Genomic DNA, 13,142 nt, shown 5'->3' with positions numbered 1-13,142 from the left:
CTTTGACGTGTTCTCCATATTTCCATAGAAGATATTTCTATGAAAAACTGACAAAACATTTCCTGACACTTGTGAAATATAGCAGATTTCCCTGACTTTTCGCACGGTATATTGTGAAGCATTTCTCTGACTTTCAGGTCAATGTGGAGTCTGTATTGAGTCAAAGCATGATCAGAAGTATCCAATAACCATTTTGGAATGTGAAAGAAAATACTGATGAAGGTTTCATTAAAATTAGTCCATTATGTTCTTGCGTCTCTTCCAGTCATATTTTCCCTTAGTTTTATTACATTAGCATAGATTAACTTCTAAAATTCTAAACTGATCTTTCTTTATAAGAGTTTGACTTACGAAGTCATCTTTGTTTTAAATATAGAGAGTTTTTCCTTTAGATGTTTCAGTAAGATCCAAATGCGGGCGCTGGCTTTACTCTACTAGGATGTACTTTGATACTGTACCCCATATTAGAAGTACTAGATTTTTGTGTGTGGTGCGTAAGAATTAGTTCTATTTTATTTTATTAATTCTTCATAGAATAATACGGCAGTCTGCAAATAGCGCATTATTTACCAGTAAGTGTAGAATTCGTACTAGTCTACAATAGTCACTTTTTAAAAAACAAATTATCGAAATGTACATAGAATTTCACAGTTAGAGAAAAACAAAATATCTTCTTTTAACGCACGTATAGGGTTTGACAACTCTGATCTTTGAGAATGTTTCCTAAAATAGCGCTGGGTAATGCTCACTGATTTAGTATTCATTCGACATTTAATCTACAATTATAACTTTCTGAAATCTTAATCCCAGAGAAGAAGTTGTACATATTTAAATCCACTGATAAGATTACACATCGCTACTGCAACTGGACAGAAAATTCATTGGAGGTGAAAGATCTACAGGTATAGAAGATATAAAATAGTTAGCACACAATTTTAAAATAATAATAATAATAATAATAATAATAATAATAATAATAATAATAATAATAATAATAATAATAATAATAACAGCAATTATCGAAACCATTTTCAGTCTCATAATTACGACAGGTAAGTACTTTCTGAACTTATAGGTCCTTGTCCTTTTATTCTCGATAATAGCTGCTATATACGTAATCGAAGTTGCTAATTAAATAAAATTTTAAAAAATCTCATCGTACCAAAGAAAAAATGTTAAAAAGTTTATTTTTAAATACTAGGAAATTATACCTTTCATATGTCGTCTTGTTGGAACGTTTCAGTTTAATTTTTGTAGTTGAACTTACTAATGATAGAATTTGAACTTAGATAACTATATATATATTTGGGCCATGGGTAGAACCTGGTCCAACAAAATGGCCTCATACGACTTAGCATTCATCATTCCATGCAGGGCTATAATGGGACCTGCAGAAAACCACGATATCACTGCCAATACTGTAACAGAACCACCCCCATGCTTTACAGTTGGCAGCAGACAGTTTGTATCATAGGCCTGCGACGGTGTTCTCCATACCTAAACACGACCGGTTGTTGGAAACAAGGTGAAGGTCAATCATCGGACCACATTACGTGTTTCCACTGCTCATAAGTCCACGCCTTGTGGTCCTTGCACCACTGGATACGCCTCTTCGTATTTACTGCTGTGACCAGGGGTTTGGCGATAGCGGCCCTGCCATGAATTTTCATTTTATGGAGTTCCCGTCGCACTGTTTTCGATGAAACTGGGTTCTGTACGCCGGAATTGAGTTCAGACGTAATTTTCATTGCAGTGGTCTTCTTTTTAGCTGCTACAATCCGTTTTAATGCCCTCCGATCCCTATCTGACAGGATTGTCTTTCGACCACTGTTGTGCTTTGCAGACGTCGTTTGCCCCTGAATTTTGTATGTCCACTTGTCCTCGGTACGGGCATCAACGATCATGCTCTTTGGAAGTCTGTCAGGTCGCCCATTTTACCGCACCACTTTCACACCACGACACTCACAGGTGAACTGGATACTGCTGACGGAAGAGGAAGGTTCACATGACACATTGAAAACAAAAAACGATTGGCAACTGCAACACGTGTTGTACAGTGGAGGGCCAAACTTACGTGTCCTGTATGAAGTGCTTTTAGATTATTTTGTCCACCCCGTGTATATATAAGCTAGTTTAGTTTTTAGCTTAATACAAAATATGTTAAAATTTCTATGCACATGTAATAAAATACTTCATTTCACACGTCCATTCCTGCTTTTTACGCATTATACAATATAACGTGCATAGCATCGGGTGTATGAGCATATAATTAATAGCTGAAATTACTTGTAAATTTATTTAGACATGTTTATTTAACTGAAATGTGTATTTTATTGACATTTGAGTTACTGAATCATTTCCTGAATTGAGTTAGCTTCAATGACCCAACAACTGACCCAGCACCTGAAACAAGGAAGTTCCTTACATACTTCCACAGGTTTAAAATCTGTTACTTTCAGGTAAAAACTAAACGAGCATCCTTTTAATTTCCACCTAACATTTATGTAAGTTCCAAATTCTTTCGATGCATAAACCCAACAAATAAACTGGTCGATAACAGGAAAGTACGACTTCTGCTTTATAAGTGTCTTATTCATTGTTCAACTACGTACTTTATTTTTGATTTAGATTATGTTTTCAGTTCAAGATTGTTTACAAAATTGTATCTCTACCTTTTCTGGAAATGCCCTCCACGGCACTGAATTTGAAGAGATCAGGAAGATTAATATACGCAGCTGCTTGACGCAAACTTTTAGCTAGTGAAGACGCTCTTTTCTCCTAAAACACAAAAAAATAGCACATTAAACGGAATAAAAGATTTACACCACTAGAATATTTCAACAGATATAAACTTAAAACATTTCATATAACCGCGTATCTCAAGTTTTCCATTCATACCTAGGCATCGTCCTTCCAAAGCTTGATTACTAAAAACATTTATGATCTTTAAAAGATCCATGACCATTTGTGTAACTCACTTAGTCATTGAGTTTGTTCTCGTAGGAAGCTCTATAATACGAATTAATTAGAAAGCAAGTGAAATTTACACGTGGGAACTTGAACAGTACTTAAATTAACAGATAAACAATAAAAGTATGGAAAATTAATATCATAATAAGAGAAACAAGGAAATACAAATATATTTATTTCAAGATATAATTAGGAACGTACGTATCATAGAAGTAAAAACTTTTCCTAGTGGTTGACACATTGGTACGATACACCAAAGACCAAGGTTCGATTTCAGGCTCAGTTCTGCACTTTTTAACTCTTGACTACTCATTCCATTCATCAAACTTACTTGAATTACGTCGCAAGCTGAGGTCTAAGCATGGAACTCACATTAACATACAATACCGTTCCTTAAAAGTATGAGCACAGACTTTCTATCTTTGTAATGTTTGCATTAATTTTATTATATTATTATTAACTACATTATAACAATTGAAATAAAGCACAAATACTTCAACCGTTACTGTTTTCAGAACAAAGGAAACTCTTTGCAAAAATACATGTATAAATTAGATCAAAAACTGATAATTAGCTAATTTTTATGAAGTGGTAAACATATCACCAACTTAGGAACTCAATTTCAATACTATATAAACATATATGTTTTTATACTCACTTTGGGTAAAGTCTCCTTGAAGCAGAAAGCTACAAAAACAACGTCGAGCACCGCAAGAAGCAAGGCAAAAAGAGCAGGTACTACAAACCAATCGCCGGACTGGGAATGAGACCATTGGGCAAATAATGCTCCAATCAGTGGACCAACAATAAAACCAACTGAAAATGCTATACCAACGAATGCCTGAAAGGGGTGAAAACACAGTAATTAGCTATGATTAATTAACTTATGACCTTTTATAGTGATTTAAGGTTTCAACCTTGTCAATCTTAAAGTTTCCCTTTTATAAAATATAAAATTCTGCAAAATTCCTGAAAATATTTTTCTTAGCGTCCTATTGCTATTGCTGAAAAAGAAAGCACCCTAACGTAAATTATACCGATTCAGATAATAAATTTATGTAAAAAATCGTCATTAAGAGGAAAAAAATAGGACATTAAAAAAAAAAAGAGAAGAATGAAAATTATCAATCAATATTTATGAAAAGGGTATTTATCACAGAATATATAGCTTTCGCTTCTCACAACATCTCATTAAACTCTAATTTAATCCTTGCTTGGAAAAAGGTCGCAGCACAGTTCACCGAAAATTTGGCATTCTACTTCATAAATAAGGTAAAGTAATGGTAACGCTAAAAAATAAATAAATAAATAAATAAATAACAAACTCTAGCAAAATTATTCAAATTGCTCTTAATACGTATAAGCCTTACCCTTAAAATATCTTCCAGTAGTTGCAGAGCTCGAAAGGGGTTATTTTATAGCAACATTATAATTACATTTCAGGGGTTATTTTATAGCAACATTATAATTACATTTCAATGTGCAGTTACTACAAGGTTACATTTTTTTTATCAATAGGTTTAGCGTCTTTTGGGCAGAACAATAATATAAGTCTTGGTCTTATTTTCAGAGAAACATAGAAGTAAGCCACGACTGTTCTATTATTTTAGAAACCTTAGTAAATATAACAACGAGATAGCAGAACTTTAGAATGTGCTGGGTAGATCTAAACTTTGGCGCATTCTTCACGAAAATAATAATAATGTGGATATCTAGTGAAAAATATGTGTATATCTAAATTAAACTTACTTACCTCCATGTTATTTGAAATCTGGTAGATAAGTTAGAGTTTCTGGATATTTCGAAAACAACTATTTTTTTCTTTTTCTTTTTAACACACAAGGGTTCTACTGAGTCATGTACTGGTGATTTCTTCTTTTTAGCTTCATATAACATTTTATGGGACAACCGCAGTTGGAGAAAATTATTTATATAATAAAGTTTGAAAATCACAAACACACGAGTACTTGGAAATATTTACTTGATAATGTTGAGTAGTAGTAGTGGTCCGCGTATGGCGAACTGAGTCAGCAAAAATTTTTGTGACGTCATAGGTCAAAGGTCAATGACCTTGGCCCGGGGTCAATGACCTAGGGGTACCTAGGACCACCCCCTCTAAATTTTGGCAGGGGTACCTTGGCCCACCCCTTAAATTTTGGCAGGGGTACATAGGACCACCCCCCTTAAATTTTGGAAATTGCCAAATTTAAAAATTTGGTATGGTAGCCTAGGACCAGGGTATGTACCTCTATCAGTATTGGGTGTCTATGTCGTTCCCTTTCATGGGTAAAAAATTGCCAAAAATTGAAATTTCGGGGGTTTTTGACCTAATTTATCCCCTTTGATGAGGTGTTATTACCTTATATAGTTATATGGGCGTATACAGGGGTTCATTACCTTTTATAAGACATGGGTATATTTGTGCACCCCTTGAGAAATTTGGGAGGGGTACCTTGGCCCACCACTTAAATTTTGGAAATTGCCCAATTTCAACATTTGGTATTATAGTACAGGACCCTAATATGTATTATGATAAATTTGGATGGTCCACCTCGTTTCCTTTTAGGGGTACCAAATTGCCAAAACTATAAACGTAAGCAATACGTTGTACCACGTGTTTGGTTTTCGACCTAATTTATCTCCTTGGATGAGGTCCTATTACCTTATATGATTATATGGTCATGTATAGGGGTCCATTACCTATCATAAGACATGGGTACATTGGTGCACCCCTTTAAATTTTTGGGAGGAGTACCTTGGCCCACCCCCTTAAATTTTGGAAATTGCCCAATTTCAACATTGGGTATTATAGTACTGGACCCTAATATGTATTATGATAAATTTGGGTGGTCCACCTCGTTCCCTTTTAGGGGGTACAAAATTGCCAAAATTTTAGTACAACCACGTGTTTGGTTTTTGGTCGATTTTATCCCCTTTGATGAGGTGTTATTACCCTATATAGTTATATGGTCATGTATAGGGGTCCATTCCCTTTCAGAAGACATAGGTACATTGGTGCACCCCGGGAGGGGTACCTTGGCCCACCCCTTAAATTTTGGAAATTGCCCAATTTCAACATTTGGTATTATAGTACTGGACCCTAACATGTATTATGATAAATTTGGATGGTCCACATCGTTCCCTTGTAGGGGTACAAAAATTGCCAAAATATAAACGTTGTACCACGTGTTTGTTTTTTTGGTCCATTTTATCCCCTTTGATGAGATTCTATGATTACAGGGGTTCATTTCTTATCATAAGATATGGGCACCCTTCTTAAATTTTGGCAATGGGGGTCCACTGAAATTGTCCAATTGAAGCATAGTACAGGACCTCAATATGTTTCGGTGGTCCTATTACCAAATTTGTTTAGTACAACCACTTGTTCGGTTACTGACTCAATTAAGGTTATAAGGTATGGACGGGTATCCCCTTTCAATTTGGTAGGACCCTTCGGGTGTAGTACAGTCACGTGATCGATGATTTGGTTTTGATGCGTGACGAGGTCCCTGGTCAATGTTCTCTAGGAATTAGGTGGAAACTTTGTCCAGGGTTCTCGTCTTATATCACACAGTTCTTTAGGAGAATCTGATAACGTTGTATATGGAATGGACAATAAAAACACATAGGTCAGCTTAAATTGTATTTTATTTATATTTCTGGTTTCTTCTTTTTCTTTCTTATTGACAATGTTTGTATATTGAGCTGGGTTTCTTCATTAGACCGCCTCCTCTTCTTGATTGTAATGATTTGTTTCCATGTTTTGCAGCATAGCACCCGTTTGCAAAGCTTCGTATTGTGAATTCTGTAAAAAAGAACGAGGAAAAAGATGATTAGTATAGAAATAGATGATGATTAAACAAATACATTTGCAATGATAAATATGATAAAATTACCTGGAAGGTATATTGCAGCAGTCTACGATCATTAACCGTGGGTACTGTTGTGAACAAATATTGAATTTCACGCAGAGATTTTCCTTGGGCTTTACAGCACAAATAAAAATAAGCATAATAGCCACATACGGATGAACCAAGACTTTGCATTTGGCTATTATTATATTTATAGTATATACAATGAAGTTTTAAGAATGCAACATGTTGTGGTACATAAGGAGGAAGGCCATAGCTGTCAAAATATTCTCCAACACCGCGATGATCAATATAAATTGCAATCCAATGGCTTCCTAGTTTTGTGGATGGATCTGTATTTACAATGATTGCCAGAGGAAGAGAAATCCGTGAGGGCAACTCATCGCTTGCAAATACCCCAGTAAAATGATTTCTGAATAATGGACTACCGTGTAAAGCACTAGCTAATTGTAATGTATTCAACATCGTGAATGGAAATGATACATAACGTATACGTACCTTGTAATTTAAAAGTCCAGGATAATGTTGCGCTGGTGGTCGATCTCTAGGAGTGAGGAAAACTCTCCATACACAATACAGTTTGCAGGTGCTGCTAATTTCTCTTGGAAATGAACTTCCAATCGGATGGCTCCATGTCGTTGTAAATTCCAATAGTGACAATCTCCAGCAGAAGAATCGGGAGTTAGGTCAAATACAAACAGTGTATATCCATTCTTGTAGTCGGCTCTTGAAATTGTATTTCCAGTATTGGTAAAATGTATGCCAGAGCCTGAGAACAATGTGTGGTACGATGAAATGTAGAGATTTTCTTCAAAGTTGGGTTGCAATGGTTTTGAAGGTACAGCTTTTCCATCCACGTACAATGTAAAGAAATTAATGTTTAGATGTTGAAATTCAAATGGATTGGTGGTAATAGTTCCACTGGATGCTTCATTCGATGTAAATCCTACAATAATACGATTTGGCAATGTTCCCATAAACAGGTTATCAATAGTTTTGGATTGTATATCCTTCGGGATGGTAAATGATTTCATTTGAACCCTTGTCAGAGGATACTTTGCCGGTGTAGATTGTAAAATTTTATTGTGTGCCAATTTGACACTAGGGCTGATGCTGACTTTTTTCACCTGCAACGATGCATCTAGAATATTGATTTTTGCATTGACACCACTTTCACCGGCCATGAGACAAAAGTTTGGCTTTGCAGGAATAAGTTTCACACGTAATTCCACTCCATGAATTAAAAATTTATCTTGATTAAAAATGTCACAATGAAGATGTCCAATCATATCGAATTTCATACTTTGTTTTGTCAGTTCATAGCGTTGTTGAAATCCTTTGTTCTCACTTGTGGTTGCGTTCATATGACCAGCCGTATCTTGAAACCACATTGCTGTTTGCAAATGTGTATTTTTAGCTCCATCACTATAATTGAGCAGTTTTTCCATGTACGAACGATATGGATGATTATGTGACGGAAATGAAATCAGTTTATTGTTCAAGTAGATTTGTACTTCACTAAACATAGCATTTAGAAAATCATTGACAGGTGCAATTGCTTTATCCGTATTGATGAAGGAGGAACCATCTGGTTTCACAATTTGTGCTTGGATGTATAATAAGGTTTGTGGTAAATCAATATATTCATCACTGCTACCACTCACTACAAATTCTATTGGTGAATTTTCAGCTATTGAACTAATTGGTTTGTAGCCAATAATACGATTGTCCAGAACACTGGTTTGCGTGGGCAACGTTGAAAAAATGTCCAATTCACTTTTTACACATTCACAGGATTGATGATGTAAGAAAGCCATCGTTGAATTAATCAAAAATATCTGGTGACGATGCCAATGATCTCTTCTTCTTCTTATGTGATAATTTACGTCTCTTTGTAGGATTGATGGTGTTGTTGATCGTTGGAAGGTCAACCTCAAACTGAGAGCAGTCATCCCATTTTCGTTTATGATATCCACTTCCCAGCATAGTTTTCAACTTGTTTTTAGCTTTTTCTTGTAAATTTGATTTTGCCTCTTGCATACGTTGATGAAACGATTCATCCAGCGGTTGATTCGAGATCACAACATCATTAATCATATTGGCACCTGATTTCAATAATTCTTTTCCCACAGTTTTAGCGCCTTGCTTCACAAGTGGTAACACTGAACGAAATAAGCCACCAAGGAAACTTCCAATGCCATGTCCTGCTTGATAGGGACTTCCCACATAGACGTTGCCGATACCGGATAACGCTTGTTTTTGGTAGTATTGCAAATACGGATCAGTCATGACGACGACGACGGAAATGTAGTTTTGTACACACCGTTCCAAAGGTGAATGGCATAGGATGACCTGTGCTATCCCTTATATCGATTTGTATTTGCTCAAAATTCATTTTTTCCACCGGAACATAATGTGCAGGATTAAAGATTTGTACTGCATGACTTCCAAAAGTATGATTCACAGGATCCATGTTGACAATTCGTAGCAATGGTACCATTGTATCTCCAACAATGACAGATTCAATAATGTCACAATAGACGTACATTTGTGATGGTAAGCCTAATCGTACATCCGGTGTATATTGTCCCTTTTCCATATCTTTTAAATCACTTTTCGGGTCAAATCCAAGCATTAAACTAACACTTGGTGACAATTGTACAGAAGTATGGATTTCCTTTTTGGGATGTCTTATGAGGCATATATTATTAGTTGCGTCATGAGATATAAATAAATTGGTTTCTTTATGATGTATATTAATTGCATGAATAAGATCCCGTATATTGTTATAATAGCGTACAGGGATCGTTACAACCTTCCACGGTTCCTGATCATTACTACTTGATGATTTGTAATATATTTTATTGTTTTTACTGTTAATGTTCAGCAAAGAATGTGGATAATGAATCTCTACAATTGCCACATCCCATTTCTGGCGAAACTCTACACGTCGTTGTAATTTCGTAATATATGAAGTCAATGTATTTTCTGGAAAATAATCCATGGAACTATTACTGGGAAGTGTAACGTAAAAATCTTGATCAGGTTCCATTCTTCTTCTTCTTCTTCAATGAAGTTGCAGGGATCCACGAATTGAATGAGGAAGGATATCCTTTCCACTGGACGAGATACTCCTTTCTGCGACCTTTTGTTCTTGTACGTAATATTTTATCGATGAGGAACGTCGAAGGGAGCGGTACTGGTTGTAATTCTTCTCTGTAGAAAACACCATCGATGAGTTGATGATTTAAATCCTCTAGTCGATACACTGGTGGGTTTCTTGGTACAATGGCTTTTACTCTGAATATTTCCCAAGTCCAGTTCTCGAGGTAACCCTTGTCAAAGATACGTTTTGTTTTACTTATACGAACAGTATCACCAACAGATAAATCCGTATCTTGTTTTGAACGTTGTAGCTTTTTGTCGTACAAGTTATGCCACACCTCCAGTAAATTGTCCTGAGAAACGTTTGCAGGTGCCATTTTAATACTGGAATGCCGACTTTCATTGTATGCTTTTACAAGTAAAGGCAATACTTTGATGTAATTGTATGTTTGATATTTGGTAAAGTATTTCCACATACGATGTTTCAATGTCTGATTAAATCTTTCTGCGATGCTGGCTTTAATATCTGGATCCTTTGTTGTAACATGTTGCACGTTGTGTTTCCTGAGAAACTTTTGTACTGTCTTGTTGGTAAATTCAGTTCCTTGATCACTACGTAGTACAATTGGTTTCCTGTCCTGGAAAATCATTTCAAATGCATTCACTATATCCTCGGCACTTTTTGATTTTAGTGGTACAGCCCACCCGTACCGACTAAACACATCAATCACTGTAAGAATATAGCGGTAATTGTCATTATAGTTTTGAAGTGATTGTAAATCATTTAAATCACATTCCCATTGATCATCAATATTGTTGACAAGATAAAAATCTCTACGGAAACGACGACGTACAGGACGGTGTAACGTGTAGGTAGGTTGTTTGTTTAACCAAAGTTTTATTTTGGCTAGAGGTATAGATTTTCCTGTGGCTTGCCATAATTTCTTTGCAGTAGAAAACGATGCAGGATGTGCTGGATTGTAATAAATGGATTTCAACTTTTTGTTCATGGTTTGTACGTTGACCATTGTGGAATGATACGTTTTCTTTTTGGTCGGACTTCTAAAACATCATCATCATCTTCTTCTTCTTCTTCTTCTCCGGAAGAAAATAATTCAGGTGCCGGTTTTGGTGGTGCAGATCCTTCAGATGCTGTTGTACTATTATGCTTGACAATATAGTTTAATCTTCGTGGATTACCAATCAATTCTTGAGGTGTGTTTGACGATGCAAGGTAGTTGCAAAACAATTCCCAGCCTTGAGGATTAGAATGTTTCCTCGGTCGAGTCACATCACACATTAAATCTACAATATTGGATCCATGTAGTTTATTGTCGTTGATGTACACTGTTCCTTTATGATCCCACGTAATTGCGTCATCTTGTTTTAAACGACGGAATAGTAGTTCGGCTTTCTTACGATACATTTGTGGTATTGCGGCTAAAATTTCTTGTTTCGTGCTATCGTCAACATTCGGGACGTCACCATCAGGTTTCATTGATGTAATTGTAAGTGGTATTGGTTCTTCTTGTTTACGTATCACATAAAGATATTTCTGTAATATTCTATTGTACTGATTCCATTTTTCTTCATCACTTGGATACGATGTATTCAATATAGATTGCATTTCACGATCGAGATTAGATTCTCGATTTTCACTCACACGGGATGATGATGCATGCATTCGTTGAAGCATTTCTGGTGGCACTAAAACCATCTTCTTGCTATGTTCCATGAAGTTTATTGTTTAAACAAAATACTGGATAACACACTTCCTACAATAGGTGCAAGTAATGCAGGTAAGAATCCTCCTTGTTGTACGGCTAAATGTTTCTTCTTTTTATCCAATGATTTTGTATTGTCTACAAGATAGCGGAGCGTGTTCTTGTAACGCTTTAATCTTGACTTCTGCGCACTTGTCAGTGGAACATTGCCTTTTAAGACATTATAACAACATTCACAAATACTATGAATTAATGAAGCGTCTACATTGGCAATAATAGCTTTACGCAATCTTGGTTTAGCTTTGTGCAGAGCACGTAGCAGATCAGCGTGTTTCACTGTAGGAGACATCGTGACAGACTAAGTCATTCTTTTCACATGCACAATAATTTAAACATGTTTTGTTGGTACGTAAACATAATGATGCAAATCGTCGGGAAAAATATTTGTACGAAATCGCATTTCATCGGGTGTATCTTGTTTAAGATCCATCAGTAAATAACCATGTGGATTTCTTGTTGCGTCTGCATAACTTTCTTGTAGAAACAGTGGATGCTCAGGCATGATTTGATAACTCATATGCTTGATTTGTGACTTGTCACGTGGATTTTTAAACAACACCAAATACGAACAATTTAAACTCATATTTCTATTTGCTTTACTTTGATGAAATACATTTTGTGTTATAAAAATCACACTAATATTTCGATGATGTGATCCTTTTGTGAACATATCAACAATATCACTATTCACTTCTCGCATATGGTCATCAATAATAATCAAATGTGGTCCATCTTGAGGCTGAAAATCTTTCATTCGTGGAAGTCCTTCGTGAAATTCTACTGGAACTGGCATTGTTGCATACACGTCTTGCCATTCTGCATAATACCAGTATATCTTACGAAATTTTGCATTGATCATGGTTGGGAGATGTGACAGTAATCGCTTCACAAAATACGTTTTTCCACACCCACTAGGCCCTGCGAGAATACAGGTAAATGGATGTTTCCACTGTGTATCCATGATGAACACTAACACCTTGTTTCAAAAATGATGCGTATTTAAAGCGAGTACAAATTTTCTTTTTGTTTTAGATTGTAAACTCTTGCACTCACTGGTGTGAAAAGGTTAAAACCGTTCATCTGTTTATCGAGTAGTTGAAAACCGTTTATTTGTTAATCGAATAGTTGAAAACCGTTTATTTGTTAATCGAATAGTTAAAAACCGGATAAAGTTTAACGGTTAACCGTGAAAGCTGATCACTGTTTGATTTAAATTCTATTTGAAAATTTTTCGTTTGAAATTTGTTTTGTAATTTTTGTTTCAAAAATTTTGTTTAAATTTTTTTTTGTTTCAAAATTTTTGTTTCAAATTTTGTTTAAAAATTTTTTCGTTTGAAATTTTTTTTGTTGAAAATTTTTGTTTTGAAATTTTTGTTTTCAAAATTTTGTTTGAAATTTTTTTTCGTTTGAA

The 13,142-nt window shown here is 35.4% G+C and overlaps 1 protein-coding gene across 2 annotated transcripts in view; it reads right to left on the bottom strand.

Annotated features, from left to right (window-relative positions):
• rtet (major facilitator superfamily domain-containing protein rtet) overlaps window positions 1–13,142 on the bottom strand; it is a 43,652-nt gene that overhangs the window by 16,584 nt on the left and 13,926 nt on the right. For both annotated transcript variants that reach the window (XM_081762066.1, XM_081762075.1), the window contains exons 5-6: window positions 3,629–3,811; window positions 2,673–2,778 (exon numbers count right to left, since the gene is read on the bottom strand). In XM_081762066.1, coding sequence (XP_081618192.1) covers window positions 2,673–2,778; window positions 3,629–3,811 — 289 coding nt within the window. The remainder of the gene's footprint in view (window positions 1–2,672; window positions 2,779–3,628; window positions 3,812–13,142) is intronic.

Source organism: Thermobia domestica, chromosome 1 (genome assembly GCF_964235325.1).
Source record: "Thermobia domestica chromosome 1, izTheDome1.hap1.1, whole genome shotgun sequence".
Lineage (NCBI taxonomy): Eukaryota > Metazoa > Arthropoda > Insecta > Zygentoma > Lepismatidae > Thermobia > Thermobia domestica.
This window is presented reverse-complemented; position numbering and strand designations above follow the sequence as displayed.